Genomic DNA, 14,035 nt, shown 5'->3' on the forward strand with positions numbered 1-14,035 from the left:
CATTATTCTCTGAGCCTCTGGCGCTGTCAGCAATGCATACAAGTGTCTCTTGATCAAACTCTCCCTTTTGTAACTTCTGTGCAGAATCCATAAGCAAAAATGCAAGAAATGTTATTTACTTCACATCAATCTGGTAAGCAGCTAGAATGTGTACCTGTTCTTTCTTGAGTGCCCTAGTGAAGGCATCCCTCTGATACTGCGTGGTGTGGACCTCAGACAGACTGCCCAGGTCAGTTAGCTCCAAAGCTTGCTTGAAACCTTTCTTGAAGATCCAGTTGAGCCACCAGTAGAATGCCGAGGACAGCAGGCTGGTGTAGCCTTGTAGATAGTACATGTCCTCCTTCTTCAGGTCTTCGGGAAACTCCTCCTCCTCACAGCAACACTTGCAGATCTTGTACCAAAAGACAAGCCACAATATAGGAGAAGTACATTAAGAGAGACATGATTTTTGTTTTTTGCTAGACCTGAAAATCCAGTCTGATGTCCTCTGACTATTTTCCTGATTCTTTGTATCAAGCAGGTATTTAGCGTTGTTAACAAGAATTGAGGCAGTTTTACATTATTACATCTACTCATCATGACCATAAAACATTCCTTAGATCATCTCTGCTCCCTTAGCAGTATATGTTGATGCTTCCACTTCTGCACAAACAGCTAACAATCACCATTACCATCTCTGCCTTCACAGTGCCTATTACTTTTTTATACCTGTTTATTTGCAGAAACAACTGAATGTTGTGACTAAGACTCTTGCCAAGGGACACACACACGGCAGAGTAATAACACTTTGAAACTTGTTAGCTGCTCACCTTTGATATGATAACCCAAACTTCCAGCATCAGATAGAGGAAGTACATGACGATGGCAGCAATATTAAGATCATATCGGAAGATTGAATTATTGACATCTTCATCATGGTTCAGATTGAGGAACCGGATGATCTCCACTCCGAGTGCGGTCAGCCAGTAGAGCAGGAGGAGCCAGGACATGTGCGGTCTGCTCCACAACTCCATCTGGTTGTAGTAGATCATTGTTAACAGGGCTGCGGTTAGGGAGAGGAGGGCGGGGACATAGAGGCGGGGGATGGTGGACGTGTCTTGGTAGACGTCAATGTCTGTTAGGATGCCCTCTCCAAGCTCACATACAGTTAGAGAGAGGAGGACGAAGTTGAGAACCCAGCGGATGTTGTGGCCGGGGAACTGGACGAGGTAAGGGTGTTGCTCCTTGCGGATGCTGGTGCAGCATCTCAGAACAAAGAGCACCAGGACGCCCAGCAAGATGAAGATGAGGTGTGGTAAGGTGTAGACGAGGTCCACAAAGCAGGCATTGTACAGGGTGTGGTTCAGGTCAAAGGTGAAACTGGCAAGATTCTCTGTGGCATTGGCACTGCAGTACCAGTCAAACGGTGTTGCTTCAGTTGTATCCATGTTGTCGCTGCGGCTTACAAAGGACGCAGGTCTTGGACTAACAAGGCTGAAATATGGCAAGTGAAATTACCATGTCAGAGAGTGAAAATATGTCATACAATTACCAAGAACCATAGTCCCATCAATTAAATATCCAACAACCATTTTACAGGTTTTCAATGTCGTTTATGTGGTTTGCATTGTGACTTTGTGTGATCTCTGGCAACATGGCATAAATGAGTTTGTGGCTTCTGACTAGCGCCCTTGAACAAAATTATTGAACTGAGAGACTGACAACATATCTGCACAGCAGCTAAGTGGGTAGAGCACTGGTCCAGTGTTCCAGAGGTAACAGGTTTGAATATTTCAAGTGTTTGTTCACTTTGATAAGTTATTTAATAGGTATTTGGATTCAACTGTTTTATGATGAAAAACACCCCCCCCCCAAAAAAAAAGTACCCAGATAAAACAAATTCATAAACAATTCACATTTAAACTTTTTTGTATGTTCATTTTGCAGGTCTTCAGAATACAAAACTAATAACCCTCTGTAACAAAATTAAATAAAACTCCACATAAAGTTGACTCCAGATAATGTCTTAAACTCTTGTGGCGGAAATCCCCCGGGCCAACCTAAGTCTGTTACTAGTGTTAGTGTTAGGATAAGTCTGACTCCTAATCTCAAACAACGATAAAAAATCATTATTTATTCAACAATAATCAAGTACATTAGTTAGGATGTGATTCGGTGGGTTGTTTTATTAACAGGGTCTTTAGTAACTGGAGATAGCCCGCTGCTCGCGCGCGCCTATGCAACAGCGCACACAGCATTAAGCACCCGACAACAATGGCAGCAATGAGCAACTATGTACAGCGCGCGCGCCAGTACTAATGAATAGCTAAGTTTGCAATAACACGTACACAACGTCACAGCACACAACAGCCGCTTAGCATACAGTCTATAGCAGGGTACCCGCTACGCCGCGGCCGTACACGTACCCAGTACAGCTAGCTACACAGACTTTGTACACAAATCGCTTAAGCAATTACATACACATAAGCAGAGTACAAGTAATTCACCTACTTCTCTGTCCACTGTCGCAGCTACGCCCTAACCCCACTGATCTCTATATAAAGACTGGATAGCGGATATGCATACAACATTCACACAGTAGACTTTGCATATTGACCAATTCGCCCCGGTCTCACAAAGATGGCCGCGTATAATACGAACGTTCTACGCGTAAATACGCGCGCGTTGTATCAACAGTTGACGCGCATTTTGGTCACGTACACATATTATGATGTTCTAAAAGGGACACATTTCCGTAGTGATTATTATTTCAAAACGCCGAAAAAGTTATATTTGCGGCATTTTAGTAACCACGACGTTAGAAAAATTGTAGTTAACCTTGGTCAGTGGTGGTGGTCAAAATATAAGTCAAGTGAACCGCGACGTTACAAAAGAAATCATGCCGTCTATAAAAACGGCATCTTGTCCTTTGTAGATCACCAGCCGGTCTCACCAATATGGCGTCAAATTCGTACATTGTGCGGCTCTGTATTAGCTATCCAGTCTTTATATAGAGATCAGTGCCTAACCCGCTATCTCCAGACACCCGGCACTCAACACCTAAACAGCTGAGCCCCGAACCTAGACACACAACCAGCTAGTGTCTCACCTAACAATCAAAGCCTTCCAAACAAGCCGTTAGACCAAAGCCAAAACGAAACCCGAAAACAGAGCGCGCTCCCCATACCCGGCCCGGCTGTGGTGTATATAACAACGCTTATTGAAAACATGTACCAAGCATAAGTTAAAATATGGCTCATGAACGTTAAAGCTATATAGTCCATCATTTGTAATTTGTGCATTTTGTTCGTTTCAAGCAACAAAAGTGCTCAAAATCTAAAGAAGGGTACTGAACAACTAACCTAATGAAGTTTCAGCTCAGCTTCAGCTGTATATTCCGAGAAAAACAGCATTCTAGGATCTCAATTTCAAATCAAAAGTTGCTGAATCATGTTTTGAATTGCGCCTGAATTCAGCGTCCGAGACACGTTCTCGCTGAGCCGATTGCAGCAGGGCGATGTTGCGCAGCGCGATCCGACGAATTATAGCAGCCGCGCGCGCGTGTGCGTCGTGCCAATGAGGGCGCGCGCTTCGCCGAATACAAAACGAACTACTAATTTAAATTTTCCTACGGTGCGTCTTAGGCCAAAAAAAAAAGTCTCCGGTTTCTGGTATGAAGCTTGCCCCAAAAGTGGTGCGGCGACGCGGCTTTTTTTTTTTTTTTTACCTGTTTTCTTTGTTTGGGGGGGGGGGTTCAAATGTCGGCTGATGACTGCAAATGGTGCCCGACTAAACTTCGTGCAAATATATGGGAGTCCAGAGAGGCCACATAAAGCTTATTCTCGATCATAACCCCATCTAAAAACACGTTAAAATTGTGCAGCAGCAGGATTCCAGTCAACTTGAACCAGTGAGTTTGGCGGTTTTGAGACATCATCTTGTATAGACCGCTTGCAGACGCGATCGATAATTGACGCGCCAAGGTGCACGACGCCATGTTATGGGACAAAATGTGCATGGATAGATATACGCCTGTCCCACAACATGGCGTCGCGCGCCTTCGCGCGTCGATTATCGAACGCATCTGCAAGCGGTCTATTGAAAAAAAACACTTTTTCATTTTGCCGACGCGCATGGCTACGGCGACGCGCGCGCAGGCAGAAACCGGAGACTTTTTTTTGGCCTTAAGAAGCACCGTTGGAAAGGCCTTCTTTCGTTGATTACTTCAAAATGACAGCTTGCCAGAAAGAATAATTTCACAGGGAGTTTAGTCCCCTTACTATCTTTCAACCAAGTATGTTTTTCAACAATAATTACGCCAGCTACTTTTCGGATAGCTGCAAATGATGGACTATAGCCGTGAACACAAAAAAAATCTGGAAATATCGCCGAAAGAAAGTCACAAAATTGGAGCATTTTAACTGTTTATTTCGTTAAAAAGGTATTTATTAATGAGAATAACAGTGTGAGGAGCCGGTCTTCACTGCATGATAATGACCGGGTTTGGGGGTGACCGCTGTTAATGGACCGAGACGAAGTTGTTCCCTAAATCATGTACGCGCAGCAGCCCACGGAGCTGCTCATAAGCTCCGCCCGGTCACACTGCACACAAGTGATTAAGCATTTGGTGTTATGGTATGACGTCACAACTAAACACTTTCCGCCAAACTCTTTATTAATCAGTTACCCAGCGAAGTGGTGACTTGCATATCACAGAAATGGAAGTTTCTGATGTAATGTAATTCCTTCATGGCCTTTTTATAAGAAATAGTCCCCCAAAAATTCAAATTGGGAAAGACTATGATGTAACAGATGACGAAATATATGATCTGCACGCACACAAGTTGCACCATGTAAAATATAAGACAACAGTGTGTCAACCAGAAGTGGGTACAGCTCTAAAGCTGCAGAACAACTGGTCACCCTAGTTGAAGAACATGGGCTTACGCAACGTGTCAAGCAACCCACAAGAAAACAGGGAATCACCGAGAACATCTTAGACTTGGTTTTCACCAACAATCCTGACATGGTGGACAAGATCACGGTTGTTGAGGGTATTTCTGACCACAGCCTCGGTGACACTGGATTTAAGGATTGCCCCGAGTAGAAAACGACAAGTGAAGCGAAAAATCTTCTTGCGCAACAAAGCTGACACTGATGGTGTCACACAAGCCTTGGAGGATTTTACAGACGAATACTTCAAGACCAGCAAAGGGAAGACTCACAGAAAAATGGAACTGCATCAACGGACAGCAATTGTCCAAACCATGGAAAAATGTGTTCCTCACAAGATGACATCTAGCCGCGCGCTTCAACTTGCCCTGGTTTGATAGGACACTGAGACGGGCTGTTAAAAAGAAGCAACGTCTATACAATAAGGCCATCAAATCAGGAAAGGCTTCTGATTGGGAAGTTTTCCGTGAATGCAGGAGAAATACACACAAACTCATAAAAAAAACCTCGCTCTACACTAAAGTACATCAGAGAAACCTTGGGATCTGCCATCAAGGAGGAGCCTAAAAAATTCTGGACATTTATCAAAAAGTTAAGGCAAGAAAACCCAGGAGTTGCAGACCTTGTGAAAGATGGAAAGATTATCAGCGATGATACAGAGAAGGCGAACATCTTGAAATGAACAGTTTCAGAGTGTGTTTACCAAGGAGCCTCTTGGGGAATTGCCCCAACTTGGTGCTAGCCCGTACGAACAGATTGGTCAGCTCATCATCACCAAAGAGGGAGTTGAAAAGCTCCTCAGCCAGCTTAAGCCTAACAAAGCACCAGGTCCAGATGGAATTCCACCTTGGTTCCTGAAACTTGGCGCTAAGCAGCTAGCCTCACCACTACAGGACCTGTTCCAAAGTTCAATCAACACAGGTGAAGTATCACAATTAAGATTGGAAGGAAGCAAATATTGCATCAATATTAAAAAAAGGGAGCCGTACTTGTGCAGCAAATTACCGTCCTGTTTCACTCACTTCAGTGGTTTGCAAGGCTTTGGAGCACATTGTACACAGCCATGTGATGAAACAATTTTGTAGAACCAGCATATTTTAACCGTTTTTCAACATGGATTCCGGGTTAAAAAGTCAACAGAAACGCAACTCATCCTTACAATTCATGACATTAGCATATGGAACTCAACAAGAACATCTTGGTATACGTCGTGAATCTATGAATATTAAATAATTGATTATTATCAAAATTAAGTTTCGTTCGATCAATATGACTACGGTAACCGTTCATTTTACGTCAATTGGTAAATTTTGTAGAAGTTAAAAAGAATCCAAAAAAATTCGCCCAAAATAATTTGGCCTCAGAAAAATGTTTTTTTTAATGCTTGACATCGACATGAGCTGATTTTTTTGTTCAATTAATTAGTTTGGATTTTCGAATTAAGAGCGGGATGCTAAGATCCTTATTCGTTTTAATAGCTATAGTGTGCGCAATTTCAGAACTGGAGCGCGCAATTTAAAACCAACTTTTCAAACTGTGTAAAGGCCTGCAAACTAGCTGGATATTTTTGTTCCTACTTTCCCGATATCTTTGGCGCCTATTTTACCCAGTAGCGCACCCAGGATTTACCTTGGGGGGGGGGGGGTGCTAAATTTTGGGGGTTTTGTTCATACAAAGTGGGTGTTTTTTTTTGTGGGAGGGGGAATATTTTGACGTTGGTGGCGCCACTTACACCCCTATTATAATACGCGAAAATGTGCCACATACATATCGGTCAATTCGTGGACCAAATAAATGAAACCCCCCCCCCCCTCCAAAAAATATATTAAAAATTAACAACCTCTACGAGTGGGAGGGGTCAACCCCCCCCCCCCCCTTGGGTGCGCCACTAATTTCATCCACCTCTGGCCAGTGGCACAGCAGTAGAGGGGTGTTTGCAGAGTGGCAAATTGCAAACTGCTAGCTACAGATTTTAAGAGCGAGCCAGGCGTGGACGTGCGAAGAAAAATCGGGCCGGCTACATTGGCCAGTCGTAAAAAGCTTGTCTCGTCAGTCGGCAGGGATGAAGAGCGCCACCTACTGCCAAAGAGTGTCTATGAGTACGAGTGTCCGCTTTCAACAGTGCCCCTATAGGTGCAATGAATTGCCATAGACTCCAATGATCAATTTCCCCACTTTAGAAATTCAAGAAAATAATCACAATTTGCTCACTATAAGGTGTTCGAGACATGCATTAAAACTAAAGCTTAGTTTGATCGTCTTTCTATTTTTCCTCCATTTTTTTGGTGGTAATCTGATTGTAAGTTGGGAGAAATTTCCACCCGAATATGATCACCCATCGCCATTTTGAAAAACGGCGCCTACACTCCAGTGCAAAATAGAGCGCTTTTAGAGCCCCAATTTCATGCGAATTGCACAGAAATACAAGCTCACGTTCCTGTGCACGGCTTCCATCCTCACTGTTTACGAACCCTCAAGTGCATGGCCCACAATATGCTCAAGTACTGAAGAATTTCAGGGCATGCAAATCGTGATTTGGCCGGCGTATGCTACTTCGGACCCATTTTACTGCCTCAACCCTTTACTGCTAGAATTTTGTCTTTTAACCCTTGCATTTTTTCCAATTTTGGCCAAAAAATCAAATTGCTTCAAACTTGCTGGAAAGATGCCTAAAGGATCCTAGAACACATTTCAATTCGATTTCTGGACAGATGTGCTTTTCAAAAATGAAATTTGGACGAAAATTTGGGGTGAAATCAGTCAACAATTTGGATATTTTCTCTAAAAATCCATTATTTTTGTCCGATTCTGCAAAATATTGGGTGTGTGAAGGTTGATTGATGCTCCTCTAACCTCTAAAGGAATTTCTGCATCGTTTTGAGAAAAGTCATTTTTTGGGCCAAATTTCACCAAAAAAGTAAGGCTAACCTCTTGCATTTTTTCAAATTTTGGCCAAAAAATCAAATTGCTTCAAACTTGCTGGAAAGATGCCTAAAGGATCCTAGAACACATTTCAATTCGATTTCTGGACAGATGTGCTTTTCAATGAACCCCCCCCCCCCATTTTTTTTAAAAATTAACAACCTCTACGAGTGGGAGGGGTCAACCCCCCCCCCCCCCCCCCAATGGGTGCGCCACTAATTTCATCCACCTCTGGCCAGTGGCACAAGTACTGAAGAATTTGAGGGCATGCAAATCGTGATTTGGCCGGCGTATGCTACTTCAGACCCATTTTACTGCCTCAACTTTTTAAACAGCCGCAGCTGGAATTTTGTCTTTTAACCCTTGCATTTTTTCCCAATTTTGGCCAAAAAATCAAATTGCTTCAAACTTGCTGGAAAGATGCCTAAAGGATCCTAGAACACATTTCAATTCGATTTCTGGACAGATGTGCTTTTCAAAATGAAATTTGGACGAAAATTTAGGATGAAATCAGTCAAAAATTTGGATATTTTCTCTAAAAATCCATTATTTTTTTCCGAATCTGCAAAATATTGGGTGTGTGAAGGTTGATTGAAGCTCCTCTAACCTCTTAAGGAATTTCTGCATCGTTTGGAGAAAAGTCATTTTTGGGGCCAAATTTCACAAAAAAAGTATAAGGCTAACCCCTTGCATTTTTTCTCGGGGGGGGGGGGGGAGGGGGGTTTCGTCCCCCTCTGGATCCGCGCCTGACTTCTACTATTTGTATTTGGACAGATATACAGATGTTCAACTCCGTCACTACTATTTCAACAGTATCACGTCTTTAGAAATAAAACGATAATTTGTTTTTACGGATTTTGTTTTCTCATCCTTAATTCTATAAAGAACCAAAAAAAAAACATTTACACGTAGATGAAAACAACATTAACCAGGACACCACATTACACTAGGGGGTCCTGTTCACGATGTCCATATTTTATGTTTCGTACAATAACGCTTCGCTCGTAACCCCGCCCCGCAAACAGGGGCTAGGGCGCTGGGCCGGGAATTAAGGGCTGATGCCATTCACAGAATCTTGTGAAGGAAGTGGGGATTGCATTCTGGGTAACATATCATGACCTATATAGCCAACCTCGTCCCCAGGGTGTCGAGCAGTACACGCCCACCACTACCTGCTCTCTCTCCCTGGTATTGGATCATTTGCATGTGCAAGATTTTTGCATGAGCAACTTGGAAAGGAAATTAGTATTTTCGAGAAGGCGTGGACGAATGATCGCGAAAACACGTACTGCACGTTGTGAATATATAGCACCAAGTACACGATAAAAATCCACTACTAGCCAATTGCGGTATCCAATCAGGATACAGGAAGAAAGTTTCCTATCCAGGGTTTACTATTGGAAACGCGGTTGGAAATAAAGTAAGCACTGGGGACGAGGTTGCTATATAGCCTTACTTTTTTCATGAAATTTGGCTAAAAAATGACTTTTCTCAAAACGATGCAGAAATTCCTTTAGAGGTAAGAGGAGCATCAATTAACCTTCAAACACCCAATATTTTGCATATTTGGGCAAAAATCATGGATTTTTAGAGAAAAACAAATCTCATTTCTGACTGATTTCACCCCAAATTTTCGTCCAAATTTAATTTTTGAAAAGCACATCTGTCCAGAAATCGAATTGAAATGTGTTCTAGGATCCTTTAGGCATCTTTTCAGCAAGTTTGAAGCAATTTGATTTTTTGGCCAAAATTTGAAAAAATGCAAGGGGTTAGCCTTACTTTTTTGGTGAAATTTGGCCCAAAAAATGACTTTTCTCCAAACGATGCAGAAATTCCTCTAGAGGTTAGAGGAGCTTCAATCAACCTTAACACCCAATTTATTGCAGATTCGGACAAAAATAATGGATTTTTAGAGAAAATATCCAAATTTTTGACTGATTTCACCCCAACTTTTCGTCCAAATTTCATTTTGAGAAGCACATGTGTCCAGAAATCGAATTATAATGTGTTTTAGGGTCCTATGGGCATCCTTCCAGCAAGTTTGAAGAAATTTGATTTTTTTTTGGCCAAAATTGGAAAATATGCAAGGGTTAAAAGACAAAATTCTAGCTGCGGCTGTTTAAAGGGTTGAGGCAGTAAAATGGGTCCGAAGTAGCATACGCCGGCCAAATCACGATTTGCATGCCCTGAATTTCTTCAGTACTTGAGCATACTGTGGGCCATGCACTTGAGGGTTCGTAAACAGTGAGGATGGAAGCCGTGCACAGGAACGTGAGCTTGTATTTCTGTGCAATTCGCATGAAATTGGGGCTCTAAAAGCGCTCTATTGTGCATTGGAGGAGTGTAGGCGTCGTTTTTCAAAATGGCGATGGGTGATCATATTCGGATGGAAATTTCTCCCAACTTACAATCAGATTACCACCAAAAAATTGAGGAAAAATAGAAAGACGATCAAACTAAGCTTTAGTTTTAATGCATGTCTCGAACACCTTATAGTGAGCAAATTGTGATTATTTTCTTGAATTTCTAAAGTGGGGAAATTGATCATTGGAGTCTATGGCAATTCATTGCACCTTTAGGGGCACTGTTGAAAGCGGACACTCATAGACACTCTTTGGCAGTAGGTGGCGCTCTTCATCCCTGCCGACTGACGAGACAAGCTTTTTACGACCGGCCGATGTAGCCGGTGTGGACGGTAATTCTGTCCCCCGGTAAAAGTGTCCGGGGGGACAGAATTACCTAGGTAAAAGTGTCCCCCCCCCCCTGTCCAGTTAATTCTGTCCCCCTCCAGGTAATTCTGTCCCCTCCAGTTAATTCTGTCCCCCCTGGTTTTGCACGCATAAGTTGTTATATTGATGTTATTATAATGAATTCAGCGCACAGGGTATACATTTTTAGATTTTTCCACCCTTCATCAATAATTATCAAAATGCAATTAACGTTTTAGATGTTAATCAACCGATCTATGTTTCTGCAAGAATATAGGCACGCGTAGTAATACTCAACCTATCGCTAGCGCGCACGCGCATCAGCCGCCGATACGCGTGTGACTGTCGTGGCGGACTTCAATGAGGAGAATTAGCAAAATTATACGCGACACGGGTCACCGCGCCGCAGGCCTGCTGCTGCTGGTGCACTGTTGTCCCCGTCCCCGACCGCGGCCCTGGCGCGGCCCGTAGGTGCAGTACACTCGCGCGCACGCCCACCATGCAAAGTCGTCATCAAAACGGGAGTTGTGCTTTGACGTAAGCACCATTCCCGAATTTAGCAAGGCGCTGCGCAAAAACAGTTAATAACTTCACTAATATACAGTCTGGGTGCTAGACTTGTGACGTTGCACGGGGACACATTTACCAGGGGGACACATTTAACGTCGTGCAGGGGGACAAATTTACCTAGAGGGGGACAGGTTTACCTAGGTAAAAGTGTCCCCCCCCCCCCCCCCCGGACAGATTTACCGGATCACGACCCGGTAAATGTGTCCGGGGGGACACATTTACCAGGGGGGACAGAATCACCTGCCACACCGGCCCGATTTTTCTTCGCACGTCCACGCCTGGCTCGCTCTTAAAATCTGTACTAGCAGTTTGCAATTTGCCACTCTGCAAACACCCCTCTACCGCTATGCCACTGGTAGGATGAAATTAGTGGCGCACCCAAGGGGGGGGGGGTTGACCCCTCCCAATCGTAGAGGTTGTTAATTTTTAATATTTTTTTTAGGGGGGGTTCATTTTTTTGGTCCACGAATTGACGAATATGTATGTGGCACATTTTCGAGTATTATAATAGGGGTGTAAGTGGCGCCACCAACGTCAAAATATCCCCCCCCCCCCCCCTCACAAAAAAAAACACCCACTTTGTTTGGAAAAAAACCCCAAAATTGCGAGCGCCAAAGATATCGGGAAAGTAGGAACAAAAATATCCAGCTAGTTTGCAGGCCTTTACACAGTTTGAAAAATTGGTTTTAAATTGCGCGCTCCAGTTCTGAAATTGCGCACACTATTCAAAACGAATAAGGATCCGAGCATCCCGCTCTTAATTCGAAAATCCAAACTAATTAATTGAACCAAAAAAATCAGCTCATGTCGATGTCAAGCATTAAAAAAAAACATTTTTCTGTGGCCAAAATTTTGGGCGAAATGTTTTGGATTCTTTTTAACTTCTTCAAAAGTTACCAATTGACGTAAAATGAACGGTTACCGTAGTCATATTGATCGAACGAAACTTAATTTTGATAATAATCAATTATTTAATATTCATAGAGTCACGACTTATACCTTTGATTCCTTTTTAAATACTACCGGAGACCTGCCGGGCAGATGTAAATATCCAACTAAAGCCAAGTTAAAAAAAAAATAGAGGATTAAAAAAAAAGCAAAAAGCTATGTGCTAGCCAAGCATTCAGGGATCGGTCTGAGCCATAACAATGCCTCAGCCAACCCCTTAGCTCTCTTCTGGGATCTCGGCGTTCCCGACCAATACACACTTCCTTCCCTGTCCATCCATGTAACCCCGGAGGGCCAGGCGCCATGTAAAAGCAAAGAGCTAAGGGAGGAACAGGGCGGCACCCTAAGCCCTGATCCTCCGAGTGGACCACATGCCCTGAACCTGTACGAAGGCGCCAACCTGGAACTCACGGACAGTACCAGCCGCAGAGCTTACCGATTAAGCTAAGGTACCGTTGGTGTTTGACCACGGGAAATTAAACATCTTGTGCTAAATGTACTTAGAGTTACGCAACAGTGTGGGTGGCGGATCCAGAGAGGTTCGTGCCGGGGGGACGCAACGGCTCATTCGAGTGAAAAATTGCCTTATTTTACATAATTTTGGTCACTGCCACGGGGGGGGGGGGGGGGGGGGGGCGCACGCCCTCGTAGCACCCCCCTGGATCCGCCAATGCCTTTGGTAGTTTCCTGTGCAAAATCTAGCTGCTTGACGTTGAACTCTTTCAAGTGAGTTAATTTTCTGCTTTGTTGAGGGGTCCCATGCGGATGCAGCATATTCTAAGAGTGGTCTCACTAAGCTCAAATAGGCAGTTGCTTTCACTTCACTGTTACAGCTCCACAAATTCCTGCGGATAACATTCTGCACTCTTTGAGCTTTCTTGATGGACTCCTGAACATGGATGTTTCAGCTGAGGGTATTAGATATGTGAATACCAAGGTATTTTTGAGATGAGACGCTGTCCAAAACTTGATTGCAAAACTTGTATTCATGCTGAGTTGGGTTTCTCTTGCCTATGGTCATGGTACAGCATTTGCTTGGATTAAAGTTCGTTAACCAAGTGTCTTGCCAGTTTTCTAGGAGTTTCAGGTCATTCTGCAAAATGCTGGTGTCCCCGTTGGCAGGAATTGGGGCGTAAAGCAAGCAGTCATCTGCAAAAAGCCTGGTCTGGGAGGTGATGTTGTTTGGCAGGTCGTTGAAACAAAAGTGGACCAGTGACAGTGCCTGGGACCCCTCATGTAACGGCTGCTGGGAGTGATGAATGCCCATTATTTACGACTTATTGGGTACGCTCTGTCAGGAAATCCTGAACCCATGTTGAAATCTCCCCACTTAATATAATATATAATATTGAAGTTTGGAGATAAGACGACGGTGCGGGACTTTGTCGAAGGCCTTGGTAAAATCAAGCACTGCGACATCAACCAAGTTGTTCTTGTTGAGTTCCATATGCTAATGTCATGAATTGTAAGGATGAGTTGCGTTTCTGTTGACTTTTTAGCCCGGAATCCATGTTGAAAAACGGTTAAAATATGCTGGTTCTCCAAATGTTTCATCACATGGCTGTGTACAATGTGCTCCAAAGCCTTGCAAACCACTGAAGTGAGTGAAACAGGACGGTAGTTTGCTGTACAAGTACGGCTCCCCTTTTTGAATATTGATGCAATATTAAATTTTGCTTCCTTCCAATCTTGTGGTACTTCACCTGTGTTGATTGAACTTTGGAACAGGTCCTGTAGTGGTGAGGCTAGCTGCCTAGCGCCAAGTTTCAGGAACCAAGGTGGAATTCCATCTGGACCTGGTGCTTTGTTAGGCTTAAGCTGGCTGAAGAGCTTTTCAACTCCCTCTTTGGTGATGATGAGCTGACCAATCTGTTCGTACGGGCTAGCACCAAGTTGGGGCAATTCCCCAGGAGGCTCCTTGGTAAACACACTCTGAAAGACACACTCATTTCACA

General features: G+C 43.5%; 1 protein-coding gene across 1 annotated transcript in view; it reads right to left on the bottom strand.

Annotated features, from left to right (window-relative positions):
• LOC119737706 (ATP-binding cassette sub-family C member 8-like) overlaps window positions 1–2,604 on the bottom strand; it is a 32,636-nt gene extending 30,032 nt beyond the window's left edge. Inside the window, exons 1-3 of the mRNA XM_038212251.1 lie at window positions 2,491–2,604; window positions 810–1,473; window positions 155–391 (exon numbers count right to left, since the gene is read on the bottom strand). Of these exons, the coding sequence (XP_038068179.1) occupies window positions 155–391; window positions 810–1,427 (855 nt within the window). The 5' untranslated portion in view covers window positions 1,428–1,473; window positions 2,491–2,604. The remainder of the gene's footprint in view (window positions 1–154; window positions 392–809; window positions 1,474–2,490) is intronic.
• Window positions 2,605–14,035: the final 11,431 nt, after the last annotated feature.

This window comes from Patiria miniata, unplaced genomic scaffold, assembly GCF_015706575.1.
Source record: "Patiria miniata isolate m_02_andy unplaced genomic scaffold, ASM1570657v1 HiC_scaffold_3, whole genome shotgun sequence".
Classification (NCBI taxonomy): domain Eukaryota; kingdom Metazoa; phylum Echinodermata; class Asteroidea; order Valvatida; family Asterinidae; genus Patiria; species Patiria miniata.